We start from the raw sequence: 23,363 nt of genomic DNA, 5'->3' as shown, positions 1-23,363 counted from the left end.
TCAGAATGCATTGTGCCAACAGTCAAGTTCGGCGGAGGTGGAATTATGGTCTGGAGGTGTTTCTCCTGGTATGGGCTGGGACCCTTGGTCCCCATTAATGGTAAGCTCAACTCCGATGCATACTGCACTATTTTGGATGACAATGTGCTTCTTACGTTGTGGCAGTTTTACAGGTTGGACCCCTGTTACTTTCAGGACGACAATGCCAGTTGTCATGTTTTGACATTAACCAAGGCTTGGTATGGTGCCAATGGAGTTCATCGAATGGAATGGCCTGCCCAGAGTCCAGACCTGAACCCTATCGAGAACCTCTGGAACGAGTTGCATCACCGAATTCGGGGGTGCACTACCTGTGCAAAATCGGTGAAGGAACTTCTATGTCTTCTCCAAGCCGAGTGGAAAAAAATACCACTAGCTGTCATACAAAGACTTATGGAAAGTATGCCCCGGAGGGTCCACGCTGTAATTACCTCTTGTGGAGGCTCTCCCAACTATTGATTTTGAATAAAGTTAATTTTTCTTTTCTATCACAGGTGTCCAAATACTTATTGGTAGTCAGTGTACAGTCCAAATTTTGAAAGTTAGTTAAATTAATATTTATTATGACCTTACCTTAATTTTCTTTTAGAAACATTTACTTAGAAGCATGTCTAGGTAACAGAATATATTAAGAAACATTTTAAGAGCTCATTTGTTGTTAAAAATGAACTAATTCTGAAATTATACTTTAAAACTGTGGGAGAAATGTAAAGGACAGCACTTTTTCCCAAAGCTCTCTCTCTGTCTAGCTTCCAAGACCTCGATTTTTATATAGGTGTTAACTAAATTGCATTCTGATGAGAGCCAATGAAAGTAGAAGAGAACGGTATTGATAAAATAAAGTTATGGATTAATTAACATCAAGTCTTATTTATGAATTAAATGAAATGCTTGATTCCATAAAAAATACATCCAATCGGGTTAAAACTGTTTGTGCTTTATCTCTCTCTCTATATATATATAAAAGGAAAAGCCTGTCTGTGTGTGTGTCTTTCGTTTGTGCTGCGTGTAAGCTAATAGACCAAGGGCTACAAAATTTGGTATATAGGTGCATCTAGAGAAGACCCAGTGCACCTCAAAGCGATTTTTTTTTTTTTTTCAAAATTCGAATGTAACGGGCATTTTTTTTATTTTAGGTTTTTTGATGAAATCCCATCAAATCGATAATTTTCTCTCCTGTTGCCATTCGGAATAATGAGGTCTATAATTCTGTGCGGTTTTTAAGTTTAATGTTTATCTTGGATACTGGATGTTTGTCAAGAGAAGGCAATGAGAAATTGGTTAATTTATTTATTAGGATGATTAATATTCGTATTAAAAGATATTGCTTATTTCATTGTAATCCTTTTTTTATATGTAATACATTTTTATTGACTTTTTTCTTTTTCTTTTTTTTATAAAGTTGTTCTGCAGAGTAAAAAGTTATGTGCACTTTTTAAACTTAATGTTTGTTGTTCCCTTTAGGCATTTTTTGTGGTACATTTAAAAGCGAGATGAAGGCTGACCGTGTAGCAGCTAGTTAACAATAAGTTAAATACTGCTTATCGATATTTTTTGTTATTTGTGAAAAACAGTTAAAAATGCCTTTATTTAGAAATTGTTATTCATAATCATAAGATCTTCCATAAGGGCAGTGGAATATGAAGTATTTTTAGAATTAGATTAATAATATCATTTTTGATCTGTGCATAAATTTATACTGGGAAGTAAGTAAAATTCGAATGCAAATTATCTAAGTTTATGGAGTTTAAAGAAATAATCTTTAACTGATAATGTAGTCTACTATTTATTGTTTGAATTTAGCTTTTTCCTTATCATCTACAGCATTTTAAACATAATTTAGAAATAAACTGTGTTTTCTTGGCTTTTGTAAAATTTTCTACAATCATATTCAAAGACAGCCATTTTTATTGTGAAGGTGAGAATGTTGCATCACTTTTTTAAAATAAATAGGCTAAATTATTAGAAAAATGTAAATATTATACCATTTTTAACTGAAAATACTCTTTTATTCAAATATACATATTTTAAGGCTTGCTTGTTTGTTGAGTGTGACAAAACTTTGCTGTATACCTTGAAATTTATGACATTAAAGTAAATATGTTAAAAATTTTCTAAAATTTTTCAATTTATAAGAAATATAATGTTATAGTTTGATGAGATAATTTTGAGGTATCTTATTTCTCTTATAGATCTAGTAATATTTTTATAAGTATATTAATATTTTCTGTTTAGGCTTTAGCATGGGCTGCATCTTGTGGCCATGGTCAAGTTGTTCGTCATTTGGTTGAAAAGGGGGCTGATGTCAATATATTCAATAATGTAGGACTGACAGCAGTCGAGCTTGCATATGAAAATGGACACAATAAGGTAAAAGATATAGCTGGTGAATTTATTATTTGATGTTCTTTAAACTGAGTTCTCTTTTAATATTCAGTATTTTTTTAAAAAAGATTAGGCTATTACTAATTTTAAATTTCTTAAAATACAGTTTTTCTGGTTATATCTCAAATGTATATATGGCGATTTTTGTCACCATTAGACTCCATCAGAAAGGGCCAAGAATCACAAAACTTCAGCTAACATTTAAAATCATCTTTATTTAACATTTAAAAAGAGGCAAGCACATCTTGCAGGAGTTTAAATATTCAAACATTAATACACGAGATGATACCAGACATCGGTAATGAACAGGCAAAATAAGATGAGAAGTAAATCGTCTCAGCAAAAAAGTTCTCGTTTTTATCCTCATGCTATGGTGAGCACATATGCATATTGCATAGCAAATATGAATGTTATCACTCACTGCAGTGAGGATTTCTACCATACGTACTTGGAAATTGTATTTTTTCTAAAAGAACAAATATGTTTTCCTGGTTTGCTGCTGGTCTTTTATTTTAATACAGCTGCTTGTATCAGTTATTAGTCCAAAATTTGAAAGATATGTATAAAATTACCTTAGCTGTGAAAAGTTGTTTTTGCATCTGTGTTAATGAATGATTACCTTAATGATTGGTAATGAGAGGTGAAAAACATGAAGTTTATATATTTTTAATAATTATTTAATCTTTACTTTTTATTTTATTATATTTCTTAATAAAATAAATATAATTATCTGAAAACCTTTAATTCGTAAATTTGATAATGAAAATATTTGCATCTATGTATCTTTAGATATAATTATCTGTAAAATTATTTGTATAGATTAATTAAAAATATTACTTTTATTTTGTATTGATATTTCATAAATAAGCTAAAATAAAAAAAAATAATTAATAGTAATTCCCTCATATAAATATAATTATGATAAAATAAATATGCTTATATTATTAAAGTAAAACATAATTCTACCATAATATAAATATATATTATGAAAAAATCAGGAGATTAATGAGAATATATAAATATGAATGCTCATTAAATTTCTACTATGAACTATAGTCATTCATCATTTCTGATTTTTGTGCGTTTCATAAAAATTTCTCGTAGGTTGTATCACTTCTTCAGAAAGGCCTCTTTGCAAAAGACGGAATGAAAAAATCAGGAGATTAATGAGAATATATAAATATGAATGCTCATTAAATTTCTACTATGAACTATAGTCATTCATCATTTCTGATTTTTGTGCGTTTCATAAAAATTTCTCGTAGGTTGTATCACTTCTTCAGAAAGGCCTCTTTGCAAAAGACGGACCAAATGAAACTAGTGCTTCTGAAATGGTTACAACTCATCCTTCAAGAAGTATTTTGCAAATATCTAAGAGGTGAATGATGTTAATATTTAGATTATTTTGCTTTTGATATATAGATTTAAAAAAAGGTTGTAAATGCATACAGATAAGTGTTTCATTTTTGTTTAAATAATATACTTCCTGCATCAAGTTTGATAACCAAGTAAATTACATCAAATATTTAAGTTCTTTTATTTTCACAGTTGTTTGAAATTTCTTTCAGCATTCTTCATTTATTCTTTTTATCCTCAATGAATTTTTTTTATCATTCATGAATACATCAATTAATATACCAGTAACACACAGCAACCAATTAAATCATTGTGATTATCTTTATGGTTTTCATGCCTACAAAACAACTTTTGCACAATTTTTTAAAATCTTAGTGTTCTTTAGTAACTGGAAGCAAAATGTCTGAAGATCCTTCAGTTCCCACAACTTGTTCTTCAGACTCGAACTGCAAATGCTCGATTTCTATCAAGAGTATTTGGAGTCTTTGGTAATAGATTGCATTATTACTTGTGTTTTCGGAATGTTTCCTGACAGCCTGACATTGAGTACTACGTTTCATGATGGAAACACCTTTTACCAGTAAGAAAGGTATTTCCATCATGAAACATAGTACCTAACATACGAAATGTGTGTCAGGGTCACCGTGATGATAAGTCTAAGCAATTTTCAGGAAAGCATTGCACATTTCTTTAAGCTCTCTCTAACTGTCTGTTTCCATTTCACGATTCATTCAAATGCAAGAATTTTCTTTACTAAATGTTATATTCATGTATGAGAATTCACATGTAACCAAAATTTATCGGACTGGCAACCCACTTTCAGTCTTCAGTGGTTAAATTTTCATTCTCATGTGACCATTGCATATATTAGTGGATAATGAAAAAATTAAAATATGTTGGGATTGGCAGCTATGTATCTCTGCATTTATAGGCATTCAGTGACTGGCATTCTAACACACAAAACCACCACCACTATTGTAGCTAAGTGATTTCTGCTATATTAATCCACCTGTTGATGCACGTAAGCTGTCACAGTCTGTATTGACCTCTAGCATCAGGAAGGTGTGGTCGACTCATACTTTGATTTTATTTTATTATTTCATTATTTTTGGACAAATGCTGATTAACATTAACAGTTGATGAGGACCAACAACTGATTTGTCTTGTTTATTTCTGTGAAGAATTTTTTTTTGAAGTTGAAAAATCTGCTACTTTATACCCTAACTATTCAGCCTTGCTCTTTCTTAGTGACGTATGCTGCTATTTCTCTCTCAGTGAGGTTCATTGTGTGGCCAAAACGTGTTCTCAACTGTTTCACCTTGAAGATTGAAGCATCATGAAGATGATAAGCTAGGTGTTTGCATGCACACAGTTCAATTGGAATGATGTGGAATTCCTGTGATCATTTTTAAAATACTGATTTTTGTAAGGATCATGGCTTTAAACAATAAACTTAAACGAAGAAATCTGCTGGCATTTTGTGTAAGAAACAGGATGGTCATTTCTACATTGCAGTGCGAAAGATTCTGTGACGTGATTGTTTTCCAATGCAGCTTTCTGAACTCGGTGATGTTACATAGTAATCCTTCCTTTGGACATGGACTTATGAAGATTGTTTTTCTTCACCTTTTTTTTTTTTAATAGCCGTATTGCTTTAAACATGACATAAGTACTTTTATGTCATCTGTTATATAAGGCAATAGAGTATTACTGCTCACTTTATGTGTTTTAATTCATGTTTGGTATTTTTTATGTTACTGGTTGAAACTGCAAAATTTACAAACACCAGTTTAATGTATGGGATCGTTTAAGTAATGTATGATAGACTTAATTCTGCATTATATATAATCATTCAATTAGGTCACCTTTTTTTAAAAGTATTTTATATTATTCTGAATTAGTGTTTAAATAAAGTATGTGAAAGGAGTTTAGATTAATCACATAACACTAGACAAAACAATCGATTATGCTGCTTGTAGGACTATAACAAATGAAACAAATGCAGCTTATGTTCCAGCTTGTGTTTATCTCATTATGCTGCTTTTTAGAATTTCTAATTATTTATTTTTTTATGGTTCAGCTTATTAGATGATATGTTAACTGTTGTTAATGTGATATTTATTTACATTGTCATACACACTGATGGTGACCATCTATGCATACTTATAGTGAGTATTTTATTTATTAGCTATTTTCAATGAGTAATTATTCCCCCCCTTTTTTAGTAGGTACTGTTCTCTGATCTTTAATTGCAGTTTCTTAGCTTACCTTTTGTGGCTGCTAGTTAAATGCCCTTTTTTCTTCACTTCCAAGGCAATCCTCTGAGGTTATTATTTATCTGACCTTGATATCAAGGCTTTGAAAAACTCCAAAACAATCTAATTATGTTTTTCAAAAATCATAAAGAATGATTTGGAAGGAATTTATGACAGAAACTTTCTCTTTAAAAGTTCTTCATTGAAGGTATTCCTCAGGCACATTTGCCTTAAGCAGCACACTTAACTTGAAGCACAAAAGCTCTGAAAATGGTTAACAAATCATGTATTGCATCAGATACTGCATACAAATACAATATTAAAACATTTAGAACACTCAAACTGCAATATGTATTTAATGCATAGGAGATCTTTTCCCCCTCCCCCTTTTTTTATCAACTTAATGAAAGTTAAGAAAAGTAGTATTTTATACTTGATTTTGATTAAACTTTTATATATATATAGAAAAGTGATTAAAGTCAGAAAAGCTTAAATTTTTATCCCAAGTAAGCAAATTATGAATCTCATGAGAAAAAGACATTTTAATCATAACAGTTATATAATTTGAAATAATCCCTTAACTTACGATTTTTTTCATTCTTTTGTGTGCATGTACTTGGAAATTTTTTTTTTTATATATGTCTGTCATTTTTTTCTTTAGCTTTGCTAATGCGAAGAATTATGTGAAGCTTGGAGATTTGGATTTATTTCTAACTGGAATAGGCTTAAAAGAATTTCTTCCTGTATTCAGTGAACATCAACTGAATTTTCACGATCTTTTAATAATGAATGATGAAGAATTGGAAAAGGTGATGAATTAATATTTTTAAATTATAATTTAAATATCATTATTATCATTGACCATTTTTTCACTTTTAGAGCTATAGCAATCTAATTTTTGAATTAAAAATTTAAAAGTGCAATAGTAATTATAATAGTATTTAAAATTTAAAAAAATGAATTGGAGCTCAAGATATTTGGAGCTATTTATATCAAGAAGACATGTACCAGTATATTAGAAACTATTCTAAAAGTTTTTCTTGTGCTAAAATCAGACAAAAAATTTCATAAAACCTTGTTAAAAACCTTAGTCAAATATATTTTATTGAATGCACTTTCGTATATGTTTTCTGTCTACTTATTATAAAATTTAAAATATAAAATAATGGAAATTAATTTACATTTAACAAAAATTGCTTATTTTAAAAGCTTTTGCAAATGAGGTAAAGTTTTGCTATCCAGAAGTTTTGATTACAATTGAAATCATGTTCACTGATTAGCTTAAAATGAACCTGCATTGTAGCATTATGTAAGATCATATGATATGGACTAATTTGAAATGACGCAATTTAGATTGGTATATTATATGCAGTTTCTATTTTTAGGACAGGAAGGAAAATTCCAAAATTAAAATAAAGTTTTAGTCATAGTGTTTTAAGCAGTTGGTGCTTTTATGCAGTCTTATATCTGCCAACTCTTACTGAGAGGCTAGTTTTTGATATATCTCCCACTAGATCATCAAATCTCCCAGTTATTAGTCTTTACCAAAGATAATATTTCACAGTTCAATAAATGAATTTAGGCCTGGTGGTGCAGTGGCTAGCGTGTCGCCCAGCTGCACCACAGGCCCATGGTTCAGTCCCTGCGCTGGGCAAGGATGATTCAGCATTTCATCCTTTGAGTGGGTCGATAAAATGAGTACCAAGTTTGCTTGGGGAATAAACACTGTGGGTCTTGCAACAAACTGACCACTAGTCCAGGGCATATGCTGATGCACTCCGGGGCCCAAGGTCAAGAAAGCAGATTTCAGGGAACTTCAGGCTGTGGCCCACTAGGGTTGTTATGCCACTGAGTTTAGTTTTTAATAAATGAAATTAATTGTGGTAGTGAAACTTAGGTAAATCCCTTTTCCCTACCTATAATGATTTTCATCTTCTTTAAATGTTACTTCATCTGAACTGTATTTTTTGTCTAATGACAGTTTTCTATTCTTTGTCTTATTGAATTTCATTTGATCTGAGATGTCTTAATCTACTGTAGACATTTGTAGGTTTTTATATGAAGATTCAGTCAATGTTATTATTTATGAATATTAGGATTTAATTTTGGTACATGGCCAATAGATGGTGCATTACTAAGTTTATCCACACAAATACTATGTACATTAATTATTAATTTTATTTTCATCATATTTAAAAATACTTCAATAAATAAAAGCTTTTCTTCACACTCGAGATTTTCTCAGTGTGAAAGTGGAAGAAAATTAAAAATGAAGTTACCCAAAGAACATAACATTTAGAATATCCAATTAAATGCATAATAATGTGAATTAAAGTCAATTTGGATTCCTTTGAAATGGTGTCACCATGTAACATGAAAACACCCCAGCTTCTTCAGAAAAAATTTCTCGGTTTTTAAGATTTCAAGGTCAGCAGCTCTGCAGTCTTTTGCAGACAAAATATCAAATTATACCTTTATTGTATAGTATGCTCATATTATTCAGTTAAATTTGCTCATTATACTTCTTACATGCAACTGTAATTGCAAAATCTAGTACTGATTCAAATTTGAATGATATTATAGTTTACTGATACCATTAAGATGTATATTTATTTAAAAGCCTTTTCTGAATTAGCTAATTCTTTGATTGATTGTGTAAAAATAAATAGTTACAAACAGGGTTCATATGGTCCTTAAGAGTCCTTAAAAGTCCTTAGATTTTTTGGAATCGACTTTTGGTCCTTAAAAGTCCTTAATTTTGGCCAAAATCAGCAGAATGTCCTTAATTTTAATCATCTGAAATTTATGTCTGTTTTTACGACTGCCATTTTGAGTGTGAATTGGCATTTTGGAGGAATATTTTTGGCGATTCACTGACATATATGGTTATCTTTTGAATAGGTTGATGGGTTATAATTTGTTTCTATTTCTAATATAAATGATGGGGTACTCGAGTTTCTGAGCAAGGAGTTAAACATAAGCATTACGAAATTCATTTTTTCTAATAAAGAGCTCCTTAAAAAACTTTTTGCTTTTGGGGATGTGAATTCTTTTATTAAATGGTTCTAAATTTAGCGATTTATCAACATTTTGGCGACTTTAAGATATGTTTCTATAGAAAATTTTTAATTCTGAGATCTGAGAATTTTTCTAAGACTTTTTTTTAAAAACATCGTAACATTGATAAATGTCATTAATATAATGGTAATATATTGAAATTATATTTAAAAAATAACATTAAAATAAAACATTTTTTATTTTTGTGCTAGTGCCTTTCTAAATTCTGCTTCCAAAGTCTGCTCTAAATTCTAAAAGTTTTGCCATTTCTAGATTTTGTTATTCGGTGTGTCACTAAATTCTAAAAATTCTGCCACACCAACTCTCTAACCGGCCTTTACCATATACATATCATATTTCTTCTGAATGTTAATATTACTAAAGAAATAAAATTAGCCATTTTTACTTCCTTGTACGAAGTAAAAAGGAAGTATTGTAATCACGAAAAGTTTCAGGCAGCATATTTCAACAAAAATATCCATTTTGACCGTTATCGAATGCTTTTTAACGATGTTTTCACGTGATATCTGTACTAAAGGACAGAATAAAATACTCATTTCCTTCAAAAAAATTATAAAATTGCTTTAAAATTAATTCTGAAGAGAATTTTTCGTGGAGTCTGTACGAACATATGTAGGTACGTATCTCGCATAACTCAAAAACGAGTAGCCGCAGAACGTTTAAATTTTGTATACAGGACTGCTATAACATGTAGATGTGCACCTCATATTTTGGTTGCAATCGGCCGCACCAAACGTATATAAATTATATTTATATATATATCCACTCTGTTACCCGGCTCAGTGATCTCAGTTTCTTTACTCTTATATGTTTATAAATTGTACATTTTTTCTTTAAAAATGATTATATTATGTTGTTTTTATCTTCCCTTTAAGGTTTTTATGCCTTTAGTAAATCTGTATGCAATGTTTTGAGAATTATCAACAATTTTAAAGTTGTCTAAGTGCCGCTAAGCCTTTCTTATATGGCGGCCATTGATGTTTACATTTGAAACAGAGACTAGTGGATTTGTTGCCAATCTAGAGAAACTTAGCTTCACAACAACAAAGATAACGCATTCATTTATTATTGCCAATTAAATCACGCTTAATTCTTTCTGGAATTTTTTCGAGGAAATAAGTGTTTAAGATTTACTTCGTAATTTTTAATATAGATATTTTTATGCATTTTTCCTTCTCGCGAAGTGAGAACTGAATTAATTAAATGAGAAATACTCAATCATCTGTGAAAAACTGTTTCTTTTTTGTTTTGTTTGCTTAATTTCTTTTATACATCCTTCTAGCTTTATTATAGTATTTGAATAGAACATGTGGCAACGATTAGATAATTCTATTCTTTAAATGATATAAATTTTGTGCATTATGAGTTATAATATGAATGAAATATATAAGTTAACTGTTATATAATTATTGGATTATATAACAGTTAACTTAATTTACGTTATATAATTATTAATACTGTTAAGTGAATCTAGCGCCAGATTGTCGCTATGGTAAACAAATACTAGAGTGAATTTTAAAGAATGCATTTATTCTATTGTGGTTTATGCGCTGTCGGCGAAGTAGATTTAATTCAATTTAATAAGTTTAAATGAAATGGAAGAAAAAATGCGTATAATTTAATATTCCGTACAAGGAAGTCATGTGGTGTACACATCAGATTTTTCTATACATTCTAAATAGTGTTTAGTGTTTTTTGCATTCTAAATTGCATTTAGTGTTTTTTAGAATAACAGAAATCCTTAATTAAATCCAAAAATTCTAAAATGAAAAGGAAACATGTTGAAGAAAGAAACTGAATACATAAAGAAAATTATTCTTCAAAGATATGTGCAGTTATTATTATGTTAATTACCTAATTGTTTATGATTTCAGCCTTTAATTTCCCATTTCTATTTCCTCATATGATAGAGTTACTGAGCCAGATTAAATTTAAATTAAATTGTATAATCTTTGGCCACTAGTCCACATTTTTAGTTTGAATTTGACTGTTCTTGTTTAATTACATTACCGTGAGCCGTAAGTGATTTTGTTAGCATCAGAACATGCCTTTATGTTCCAAGTCCTTTTTAAATAAGAGGCTTATTTAAACTTTTGTCTGATATTGTAGTTACTTTCAGATGTAGCAATAATTTGCTTCGTGTCTGTTGGGGGTTTTGGACTATTTAGCTTTTACCATATCAAGTAAACCCTCATAGGTACATTGTAAAGAGGTAGGCAAGTTAAAACATAAAGCAAGCAGAAACTAACAAGAGCATTGGTTTGCATATTGAGACAAATCTCTAATTGTTAGAAAAGATGCTTAAAGAGAAGGAAATCAATATAAACTAGCCAAAATGTTTGGGAAGGCTTCAAATTAAAATGACAGATAAATATTTTGTTGAGTGTTGTTGTTACAAAACATAAACATTTTGTAACAACAGTTTTTAATCCTAATATCATTTAAGAATCAATGTCATAAATTACGTGTATTTTAAACTTTGAAATTTTATTAGATTTTGATTTTAATAGGGCTTTTTTAACAAATATTGTTAAAAAATAAAATTTAATAGTGGCCATGTAAATCCATAATGACTAACTGTTTACCCTTAAAAATTATCTCTACATATTAAAGCAAGTTATTGCCTTTCAATAATACTCACTGTGGTCACAAGATAAAATATAAAAATGTAAAAATTCAAGTAAAACTTATTCTTTGCATCTAGTGAGACTTTAATATAATACAAAACAACTTATCACCTCTTGTGCTTTAATGGCTTATTGGAACTTTAAAGTATATTAACTGAGTTACAACCCCTGGAACTCTACATGAAGTTACGACACTAACTGCATCAAACAGAACCTAACTTTCAATTCTTGCCAACCGTGCCTACATCAGGCCTTTCAGGTTTGTTCTAGTCAGCAGGTCTCTCTCTAGACAAATATAGTAGCAGCTGACAACATTCAGTCTTTTGTTATGAATTATATTGATTATGATCTTACTTCTTATTTTAACCTATGCTGTTTGACATAAAGTCTACCTGCTATTTACTAAACCTCTAGACTGACTAAGTATGTGACAAAATGAGACCTAAAAAAATCAACATAAAGCTAACTGTTAGTAAAACGTAAATGTCACTTATCTTATTTCAAATACATCCAACTGTTATAAGTGTAAAATATTTCATGCTACTTGATAATTTGCATAAAGTTTATTTTATTTTCAAACTTATTAATAATTATGTTAATTCATGTTTAGTAATAATGCATACTACTTAGGGATCTACTTTATTTTTAGGATAGTATTACAAAAGTGAAATTCAAGTATGGATAATATTTTTAATTGAATTTATTCAGTTCCCATTTGCTCATAGGTCCATAATTTTTTTCATTAATGGTCTTTAAAAGTACTTAATTTCAGTGCGCAGAAATGTGTACAAACCCTGTACAAATCTGTTTTTCTGATTATAAATTTCTGTGCTGAAGTAAAAGTAGAATTAATATAATTTATGAATATTTATTATTTATAATGTTCAATGTACTTTATTAAAGGATCTCTATTAATTGATTCTCATTTAATTAATACTATGTATGCAGAATTTAGATATTCAAGCCCTAAAGAATTGTTAATTATTATTATTATTTCAAAGTTCTGTTGGTTCATTTAAAGTCAAATCTTAATTTCATGTTGTTATTTTATACTAGAAATATTCTTAACAGATTTGTAGGACTCATTTTAATATTGCATTTTAGGTTGGAATTAAACAGGTTGGAGTTAGAAAGAAAATATTAGAAGCATGTAAAGCTGTTCATAAAAAAGAATGGCAAGATTCCAGTCTTCCAAACTTAAAACAATACCATTATATCAGGTTAGTACTTTTGCAATAAATTTTTGATAAGTTCGTAAGGATTTTCATTTTCCTTTCGATTTGCATTTTAACAATTTATTTTATTACATTATTTACAGTTGTCCAGATGCAGTTGCTATGATGGCAAATATTGCAAAACATTTAAAGTATATTTCCACTTCTGTCAATTACATCCGTCTACAAATACAATCAAACCCAAGAATATTAGAACTTTCTCAGGTAAGTATTTAAATTATATAATAAAATTCCAAATATTGCATGTAACTAAAGGAAGGTAAGCTGTTAACCTATTAGTGCTTGCCTGCACATACATACATATGGGTTCATAATGGATTGCCCACACAGGACCAATGATACCCCAGTAAAATTTTTTATCTCCAACAAAAAAAACTTTCCAGTTCTGGAACTTTTCACACAAAAGTAGTCATACAGCTCTTCTCAGTATGACAGAACACAGTCAGTAGTCACCACTTCACATAACTAAGAATGTTGAACACATTAATAATGCAAAACATATTTTCTTTTTAGCTTCTTTTAACTGTCCTTCTTTCTAACTTAGGATGATAGGAGATAGCCAAGGACTTCTGAAAGCTTGGTGATGTCACTTTCCTGCATGTCCTTTAGAAGTTTCGTACCTCTCCTTTAGCAATTGCTAGACATCTTGGATGTTGCTCGATTGGCAGATGATCCCTCATTATCAGTTTCATAATGTGCTAAACTACTTCAACATATGTTAGAAAACATTTTGAAATTCTTAAATGAAAATCTCTGCTGCACTCCTCTCTTTGTGCTTAATTGTGCATTCTGCAAGAACACTGATGTTAGGCTCTCCAAAGGCACAGCCACTGTTGGTTCATTTAATATAAGTCACTGGAGTACAAGCAGTAACCTCTTTGCCTTATCATTTACGTTGGCAGATCTCATCGAAATGACAGTCCTCAATAGGTCGATGAGTAATGATGCTCTAATACTTTTTTTGGCTGTCACAGATATTAGGATATTCCATTATGCCATATTCAGCTATGGATCCACATAGTAAAAATTCTATTCTTGATGGTACTGTAATGTCGTCTTGAGCTATTATTTGGTGGGCAGATTTAACTCCTTCATTTTTGATTCTAAATTAGGTTATCTCTTGAGAAACAGAATGTGTTTCATTTTTTTTTTTTTTTAATATCCAAGGAAAGATTGTATTTCTTTAGAAAATCTAATCCGAGTATGCAAGGGTGTGTAACATCTACCAGTTGATGGTAGGCAGCACTGCCAAATATGATGTTTATGTTTAATTTTCCGCTGATGCCGATGTTTTTTCACCGGACACAATCTGGTAAGTAAGGCAGGGTGGCATCCATATGGCATGGTAACTTTGGCTCCTGCATCAATGGCCATATTGCAAGGAACTGTATTTATATGTCTCATGATGAAGAATCTGTTACTGTTGCCATTCATTGCAGAAATCTGAATTATTTTAAAATAGGACTTCTCAATATCTGGCAACCTCCATCTCATGAGATGACCATTAATTTGCTTCCTAGCTCCTTGATGAAAAATCTTCTTAGTTTGCATGTTTTATGGTATTCTGCAGTTCCTTCATATGTGGCCTTCATCATTGAAGTTCCACCCCTCTAGGGTTGGTTTGTTGGCATTCATATTCCAACTCAAGGGGTTGATTTGCCTGGTTAAATCATCTGGATCAGCAGTCATTTGATCCTCTTGCTCCTGGACATGAGCAGCTGTTTGTATGGTGTACTCTCTGGGCTGCCTCAAATTTCATGGCATACACTAGTCCAAAAAGACAAAATGAGATGGCCTTTTGACGGGTCTGTGATACTTAGCCTACAACCACTTAGCCAATGAGACACTTAACCGACACCACTTAGCCAACATGGACACTCAGCCGACAAAACATTTAGCTGATACAGAGTTAGCCCTCAGGACATTTAGCTACGGGACATTAACTGTCAAGACATTTAGTAAATAAGATATTAAGTCAACAGTGATGTTTAGCTGACATGTACCCAATAATTATTTAAACTTTCTATGAATTACAAAATTTCTCGGCTTCTTCATAAGTTCAATATTTAAGTCATCTTTTTCACCTATCAGTAAAATTCAGTTTTTGATTCTTAAAGATCTTACTTGTGCTTTTAATTCTCGTATAATTTAGCATAGGTTGGTTTATATCGTGTTGTTTGATGTATACCATACACCGCGAAGATGACATCCATCCTAGTTCGTGCCATACAGAATTGAATGTCATTTCTGCAGAAATCAGTTACATTGGCATACAAGGACTGTTGTTCAGTACATATTATTTTCTTTTGTTGCAAGATATTTTCAGAGTTGCCAACTCTCCCGATTTAGGCGGGAGACTCCCGATTTTCGACCGCTCTCCCGCCAACCCGATTTACAATATATTTCTCCCGACTTTTTCTTATTCTTAACCCCTTGAGGACCAGCGCGCCAGAAATAAAACTCAGTCACGGGACCGAACGCTCTGAAACGGAGCGTCACTACCGGCCCGCGCATTTTAAGCAGTTAAGCCTAAGTTTACAAAAAAAATTCGTATAAAATCAGCATTTTAATAAAAAGACTCCAAATTTATAAATTATATATATGTAATGATATTTTTAAAGCAATTGATTAAATTAAATTCTATTAATATTGCTTAATAATGTGTTGGCGATTCTCTACCTAAATTGCATCCCTGTTCCTAAATTTTGGCGAAATCCTTTCTTTAGTATAAAATATATTAACCTGTTGGCGCCCGCCAAATCGCCAAACTCATAAATCTGTCATATTACATAAAGTACTTAAGAACACTCCTGATGAGAAGATAGTGTCACCTCGTGATTTCAATTAATATCGCTGATTGGAGGAACCTCGTGATGTACACATATGTATAAGTAGGGCTTCTGCAAGGTACGAGGAGAACGCTTACGAGATGGATGCTAAAATAAACCTACCACTTTATATTCCAAAATTTGTCTCATTCCTGTTGCCCCGGCTGCACAAAACAAATAATGTATGAGAAATTACGTTTCAGAAAGCCGGTAGGATACCACCTTCAAAGGGATTATCTAAAAAAGAAAATACCCCAAGGATTATACGGATAAAATGTTACGCACTTTAGATGAATTTGTCGCTGTGCGACTTCTATATTTCTACATTTTTCGCTAGGCGTTCTTGCTTCAAGAGAATCATCCTTCTGTTACCTGTATTCTGGTATTCTGCAGATTATTTTACGTCCAGAGAAGCATCCTTCTGCCCCCTGTGATGTGTGATTTGTGTTTCCATCGAAAGTTCATCGTTCATCAAATGTGCTCTTACCGTTGACCTACTTTTGAGGATGGAAATCTTTCCCTATGTCTACGCCGTTCTGTGTTGCTCTCGAGAGCTTTGTGCTTGTGTGGTGATTGATCGTGTTTTGCGAAAATCTAATCAAGAGTGCACAAAAATGTGTATTTTCGTGTCGATTTCATCACTCGTATTCTCGTCACAATAAGTCAAACAGAAGCAATTAGTAAAAAGATTGGCGATGCAAATGATATTATTACTATTGAGTTATAATTACTGATTTAATAATTGTGTTTTTACTTTGAAAATTTTAAAAAGTATTATTTTGTTATAAATGTTTTTTAAATTTGGTATTTAAAGGATGTATTTTGGTTTTAATATTGTTTTGGGAAGATTTAAAGAGTATTATTTTTGAGTTAGTTTTATTTATGAAAGTATTATTAAGAGAATAATGGCTAATGAAAACCTCTCTGATCCTGATGATTCATTAAGGGCAGCTAGCGCTGAACCTGAAACAAGTATAATTCCCTTTGACGCGCAGAATGATATGGATATAAATTCATGGCTTGAGTACTTTAACAAAACTCATTTAGATAAAGATGAAACGTGGAAGCTTAATAATGTAGCTCGATATCTAAAAGGTAATGCACTTAGCGTATATGTCAAAAACTGCCATAAAATTACTAAATATGTGGAATTAGTCCAAATTTTAAAGGAAAATTTTTTCGACCCCACTTTAACTATGTTTGGTGATTTTGCCAATTACAAGTACAATCATAAAGAGGACATAACGCAATATTTTCGAAAAAAATTAGATATTGGTAAAAAATTAAATCTAACTCATGAAATGATCTTGGAGAGTCTGACGGATGGCCTTCCTACAGAATTAAAATCCTTAATGACGATCAACGCACCCTCTGACCCCATCTCTTGGCTTACTCATGTCCATAAGCTTATTAAGATTAGAGAAAATCAACAAATCAAAAGTGCACCTCCCAGATTTGTTACTCCGATTGAGAACAGTCCCCAAGATTACAATCGATTTAATAGAAGTAGAATTTCAGCTACTGTGAGACAAGATTCTCCTAGACCCAACAATTTCCAATGTTTTCAGAGACCAAGTAATTTTTATAAACGGTTCAGTGGTCCAGGATTTACAAGCCATCATAATTATAATTCTCAAAATAGATTGCCATTGCCACCTAGTCCCTGTAGACTTTGCACCCGGAACGGAATCCCAAATGCTTTTCACTGGTTTCAGGTTTGTCCTTTCAGAAGGGAGAGATCTGATACACCTAATGTTACGCCCCTTGCAATAGAACCAACCCCAGAAACCCCTCACAGTAGTTGACTATTAAAGGTGTCGGGATATTTGCCCAATAAGAAACGTCTAGAGTGTGTTGTAGACAGTGGTGCCACCATATCAATAATTTCTTCCAAAACAGCTAGACAATTACATTTCATATATACTATACTTCTATTTAATATGTATTAAAATAAAAAATATAACGTTAATACAAATGAATGAAATATGCAAAAAACTAAAATTATTACTATGCACATGAAAACAAATACTATACACAATAAAACAAAGCTGCAAATATTACAAACACAAAATAAAAAAAGAGGAAATTAAGGATAATAATATATTCTGAATAAAATCGAAATTTAAGAATTCTGCTGTGTGTGATATAGTTCAAAACAAGGATCCACACAGAGTCCAACATTGCATATTTTGCACTCATAATATGATGTTTGTTTTCGATTTTTTTTAGCACATACGACACATCTTCTTCTACTTTTATTTCCTTTCCCATCAATATAAATTTTTGGAAAATGTCTACCAGTTAGACGAAATGGTTGAATGCCCGGTAATTTTGAACAAGTTTTTGAGCTCCTTGGTTTAGCGAATTTTCCTATTATTTGATGAATAACTCTGGATTTGAATTCCAAAGCAGATATTTTCTCGCCTTTTACCTTCGAATATATTACATTTGCATTTAGAAGTGCCATATCTTAACAAACCAAAAAACAGCTTTTTATACCATTTTACGGTTTTTCTAAATGCTGGATAGTGATGAATAATAGAATCGCCAATGTCAACACCCCCCATATTGTGATTATACTCCACAACGCAGAGTGGCTTCAAAATGTCCTTTCCAGTCTTTTGGTCTTTTTTACCAATTGGCACAATAACGCCGTCATGTATAGTTGATAACATCAGCACTTTTTTCTTTTTGTCATTAAATGCAAATAAATTCACACGTGCCCTTTCAAACATCCGTGTTTCCCAGTTTGTTTATATTAACTAGAAGAAATTCTTTCTTCCATTTCACTATTTGATTAATTCATCTATTTCGAAATCTCGCTCTGTCAAACCTCAAAAGACAAACGCAATTCTACTCCAACATTTCAACTAATAAACGTTCCATAAATTTCCACAATCTGTCAAAATATAAACACAGCGAGCAATAAATCCCAGCCCTTTAAAGAGCCGTGATTCTCACTTTGTTTACATCAATAAATATATCAAATACAGAAGCATAGAACAGAAACCAATGCCCGTTCATGAAGGTCAAATACCATATGAGTCGACCGTTGTGAAAACCGTTGCCATTTAACGCCATCTAGTAGCATTTAAAAATTCAAATAAAACGTTCTGATTTCCGATTACGCATACACGACGCTGGTCTCTCCATATCAATCGGAGCTCTTCGCGTGGAAGCGACGCTGGGCTGATAAGAGTGGAATCGCTGCGTCGCGTCCACGCGACCTTGTTCACGAACGGGTTAAAATTTCTTACGATTTTTATGGAACTTGGCTTAATACTTTGTTATATATATATATATATATATATATATATATATATATAAAAAGTGATTTTGGCAGTCTGAAAGCAATTGAATTTTCTCTAGGTTATATCTAAAACAAAACCTTGCGAATTAGATAACTTCTGCTTTGTAAGTGAGAGCAGAGCATATACGTATCCAGAAACGTCGTTCTCCAGTTCTCCAATGGGGACATCGTGCTCCACTACGTGTCATCTGGCATATATTAATTAGCCAATGAGGACAAAGAAAGCTGTTATTTGGATGTTCTTTAGTTATTTCGGTCATTTTGTCCTGAGTTGTTTGTGTATACGTGCCTTAGGGAAATAGTTTTAGAAATTATCATCTTTTGTTATGTTTGCCAGAAAGGTGAAATACTTGTGTACGTTTCAAAAATCGTACACAATTGACTTTCTTTCCATTATTTCCTCAAGGAAATGTAATAAATTTGTGATGTGTACCGCCTGTCGTTGCGATTTTTCGATTTCGCATGGTGGAAGGGCGGATGTTTTCAAACATGTGCGTACACAAAAACACAAGGACAACATGAGTTGTGTTGAAAAAAACGAAAAATAAAATTTTTCTTCAGAAACAGAGGACCAAAAAGTTGCTAATGCAGAATGTCTGCTGATGGAATTTTAAAATATAGTGAGCTGTCTAGAATTAGGTTGGCCATCTTGACAGTTCCCCATAATAATGCAGAGTGTGAGAGAATTTTCAGTATTGTTGCGAAAACGAGGACTAAATTTAGATCTAATATTAGTGATGACGCATTAGAAAAGCTTTTATTAGCGAAAGCAGGCCTACAAGCAATTACTACGAACAAAATTATGAAGTTTCTTTCTTAAAGAAAGCAAAATCTGCCACTGTTTCTAACATTTGTACGAAAATTAATTAAAGTGGTTTTCTTTTTTCTTAATCGATGCAAGTAATAAAAATGTTTTTTAAGTGTAAGGTATTTTTGTGTTGCTTGCATTTAAGAATTAGTTACTATTTAAAGTTAACTCATTATTAAAAACTATATTTTTATCATTTAAAAAGTCTTTTTAACATTGTGAAAAATCTCCCGATTTCTTAAAAAAATCTCCTGATTTTTGAGTGTCATAGGTTGGCAAGTATGTATTTTGAATAGCACATTATTACATATGAACACTCTTATAACATAAATCAGTACTATGTATGAGTGAAATTATATTGTATGTATACACATATATGCATTTGGCAGTGCATTAAATGAGTACTACATTTGAGTATAAATAAGTCAAATCCATTTAAGTGATGACAATCAATGTGGAAGAAAGATTTTTACACTACAGAAATACATAAATGACATTATGCAACATTGTTATTGGTATTTCATGTGTTAGATTAGCATATTTACTATATTGGAATGAACACTTATATTACGAAAGTTAGATAACTATATGAACAATGTATTACACCGGATGAGTACAAATATTTGTATACGTCAAGAAGTTGATTCGATGGAACAAAGATTTTTATTACAAAAGAGTTAAATAACTTCCAATATAGTAAAGAGTAGATAAATAATAAAGAGTTAAATATATATATATAAAAGGTAAAAAAAATATATTAAAAAAAAAATTAAATACTTGCATTACAGGAGCTGAAACAGTAATTTAGCTATTTGGGGAATGACTGTGATGAGAGCTGTTCCAGGTTACTGCATTTTTGCTGAAACTGCTTCCACTTCAGGAACAATATTTCTACAAAATAGCTTATTATGATTTAAACCATTACACAACTCACAAGGCTGAAGTTTAATTTTACATCTGGAAGATACATGGCCTCTCTTAAAACATCTGTAACAACGTCCATGGTTTTTTAATATCGCTCTTTTTTGCTCATTTGTTTTCTCACGTTTTCCTACATCATGTGTATTTTGATTACAATAGAAACAATACTGCTTAGTCACTGTAGCTAATGCCGAAGCAGTAGGAACAATTGCCCCTTTTAAGTAATTATTTTTATTCTGCTTAACACCATAATTTGTGTCTTTTTTTCTTTGAGTTTATTATTAAATTAGAAGCTTCCTGAATCTCAACTTCCAATCTAATGAATACGAGAAGTTCTGTTAGGCTATATTGCAGTTTAGAGTTTCTTTTTCTATTAAACTCCAGATTCATATCGTCTGGTAAAAGCTTTAAAATAACAGGTCTTAAAAGGGTTCCATAAGCTTCCGACACAATACCCAATGAATTTAAGCTTCTTATATTGATTTCACAGGAATCGTATAGTGTTCTTAGTGCTTTCACATTGGACGAACTTCTAACCGGTTCAGGGCCCACCAGCGGCCGAGCGGTAAAGTCGCTGAACACTGGTAGTTCGGTCCGAGGTTCGAATCCCGCGAACGGGCTGGCTGCATGGGCGTTTTCGTGGTTTTCCCCATGTGTAACGTGTATACGAGCCAGTTTCCCTTAGAAAGTCCTCCACGAAAGGCATCCCTCCCTTTAGGCAGATGGCCCTTGAGGCTTTGCCATAATCACACACACACACACACACACATCTAACCAGTTCAAGATTCAAGAGTTTATTCATGTGCGAAGATATTGCCAAATCTGTTCATCCAAATCTTTCTTTAATTAAACCTATAGAGGCGTCATAATTTTCATTAGATAGTGCAAACCCGGATACTGCACTTAAAGCAGGTCCCGCAAAGTCCGAGTAAGGATTTAAGATAGGTAAACTTCTCGACCTTTGTTAACTCATTATTATTACCAATAGCAATAGGAATTACAAAATTCCAAAAATAAACTAGGATCACCATAATATTTAGGAATTGAAATTTTAGGTAACCGAATGTTAGTTTTGTTTTTGACCTTTACAGCAGCAGTATGGTTACCAGGTGATTCACTTTCAATGCTCACTATCTGAGAATTTAAATTAAGTTTCTTTTTAGCCCTAAAAATACATAAACTCATTTTTTCATCATACTCTAACACAGTATTACATTCTTTCTCAATTTCAGACTCATCCCCTTTAAAACAATCCAATATTTTTTCATTAATTTCTTTCAACGCAGACTGTTTAGAAATAAGTAAAAACCTATTTTCTTCTACCATATTATTATCCCAAATGTCTTTTTTAATTTCAGGTTCTAGTACATTTATTATTTTAGAAATAGCTTGTCTCATGACTTTTCTAGTAGATTTCAATTTAATAATATCGTCTGCCATAATTTATAAAAGTAATTTTATTCTCTTACCTGCTGCAGGCTTCAAATGGTATAGTTCCTAATTTAGTAACTCACTTTCTTGGTGAAGCACATTCAAAAGTATTCTGAAAGTTAATCCTGCCACATTCAGTGCAAAGGAATAAATTTTCACTAACACGAAAAACACCACATTCTAAATAAAAAAAATTGTTCGTGCGTAACTGTTGGGCGCCAAAAATATAAAATATTATAATAACTGTCAAGAATTTCAAGATATCCTGGTTCAAAAAACACTAATTCAAATCACACATAATATCAAGATAAATGAACATTACGAATCAGATTTCTAAAACTGCCAAGTTTATTCATGTCTAACACACATGCAACTGGCTCTGCCAGATCCAAGAACAAGAAGTATAACATCATGAAAGATTTACACCCTCTTTGGCGATTAAAATATATTTCCACATAAAATTTCTTTCAGTGCATTCTTGAAAGTGCTTGGAGGCTTGAGGCAGAGTCCGTATAAATATGAACTTGATTAAGACCATTCCTATAACTGTGGCTGATTGGTATGTGTATGAGTTCTGCCTGAAACACTGAATTACTTTCGTTCAGTCTTCGTTTCCAGAAGATAATGCTGCCTTTATCCAATTTGCAGAATCCACATCCTGTGCCAGCCTCTGTCTTAGATCCATCAGTGTATAATGCATGATAATTTTGTGCTGGAGAATCTGAGTTTATATGGATGGTGTCCATTAGGTCAAATTGTGCTGGGTGACAAAGATAACGAGATTTGTATTTTTCATAGTCTGTGTGGATTATGCTGTGTCCCCACAGTGATGTATTTTTATTAAGCCTTGTAGCTTTTATCATTGCGGCTTCTCTCTCGACTACAAGATCAAGAGGGGGAAGACCCGCAATGACTTGTAGAGCAGATGTTGGAAAAGTCCGATAGGCCCAACAGATGAGCAGAAGTTGACTTCTTTGTATGGAAAGCAAAGTTTTCCTCATGGTAGAACTAAGGTTCTGGCCCCAGATGGAGGCTCCGTACAAAATAATGCGTTCTGAAATGGTTTTGTACCAAGATTTCAGGAAATTTG

General features: G+C 31.8%; 1 protein-coding gene across 1 annotated transcript in view; it reads left to right on the top strand.

Moving 5' to 3' along the window:
- Positions 1 to 23,363, top strand: part of LOC146999486 (ankyrin repeat, SAM and basic leucine zipper domain-containing protein 1-like) — a 109,438-nt gene that overhangs the window by 73,325 nt on the left and 12,750 nt on the right. The window contains exons 6-10 of the mRNA XM_085826084.1: positions 2,275 to 2,409; positions 3,690 to 3,802; positions 6,697 to 6,844; positions 12,845 to 12,960; positions 13,059 to 13,179. Of these exons, the coding sequence (XP_085682210.1) occupies positions 2,275 to 2,409; positions 3,690 to 3,802; positions 6,697 to 6,844; positions 12,845 to 12,960; positions 13,059 to 13,179 (633 nt within the window). The remainder of the gene's footprint in view (positions 1 to 2,274; positions 2,410 to 3,689; positions 3,803 to 6,696; positions 6,845 to 12,844; positions 12,961 to 13,058; positions 13,180 to 23,363) is intronic.

This window comes from Stegodyphus dumicola, chromosome 1, assembly GCF_044657685.1.
Source record: "Stegodyphus dumicola isolate Sdum_Otavi_A_Nest chromosome 1, ASM4465768v1".
Taxonomy (NCBI): Eukaryota; Metazoa; Arthropoda; class Arachnida; order Araneae; family Eresidae; genus Stegodyphus; species Stegodyphus dumicola.
The sequence above is the reverse complement of the archived record's forward strand: the minus strand, read 5'-3'. Positions and strand labels throughout refer to the sequence as shown.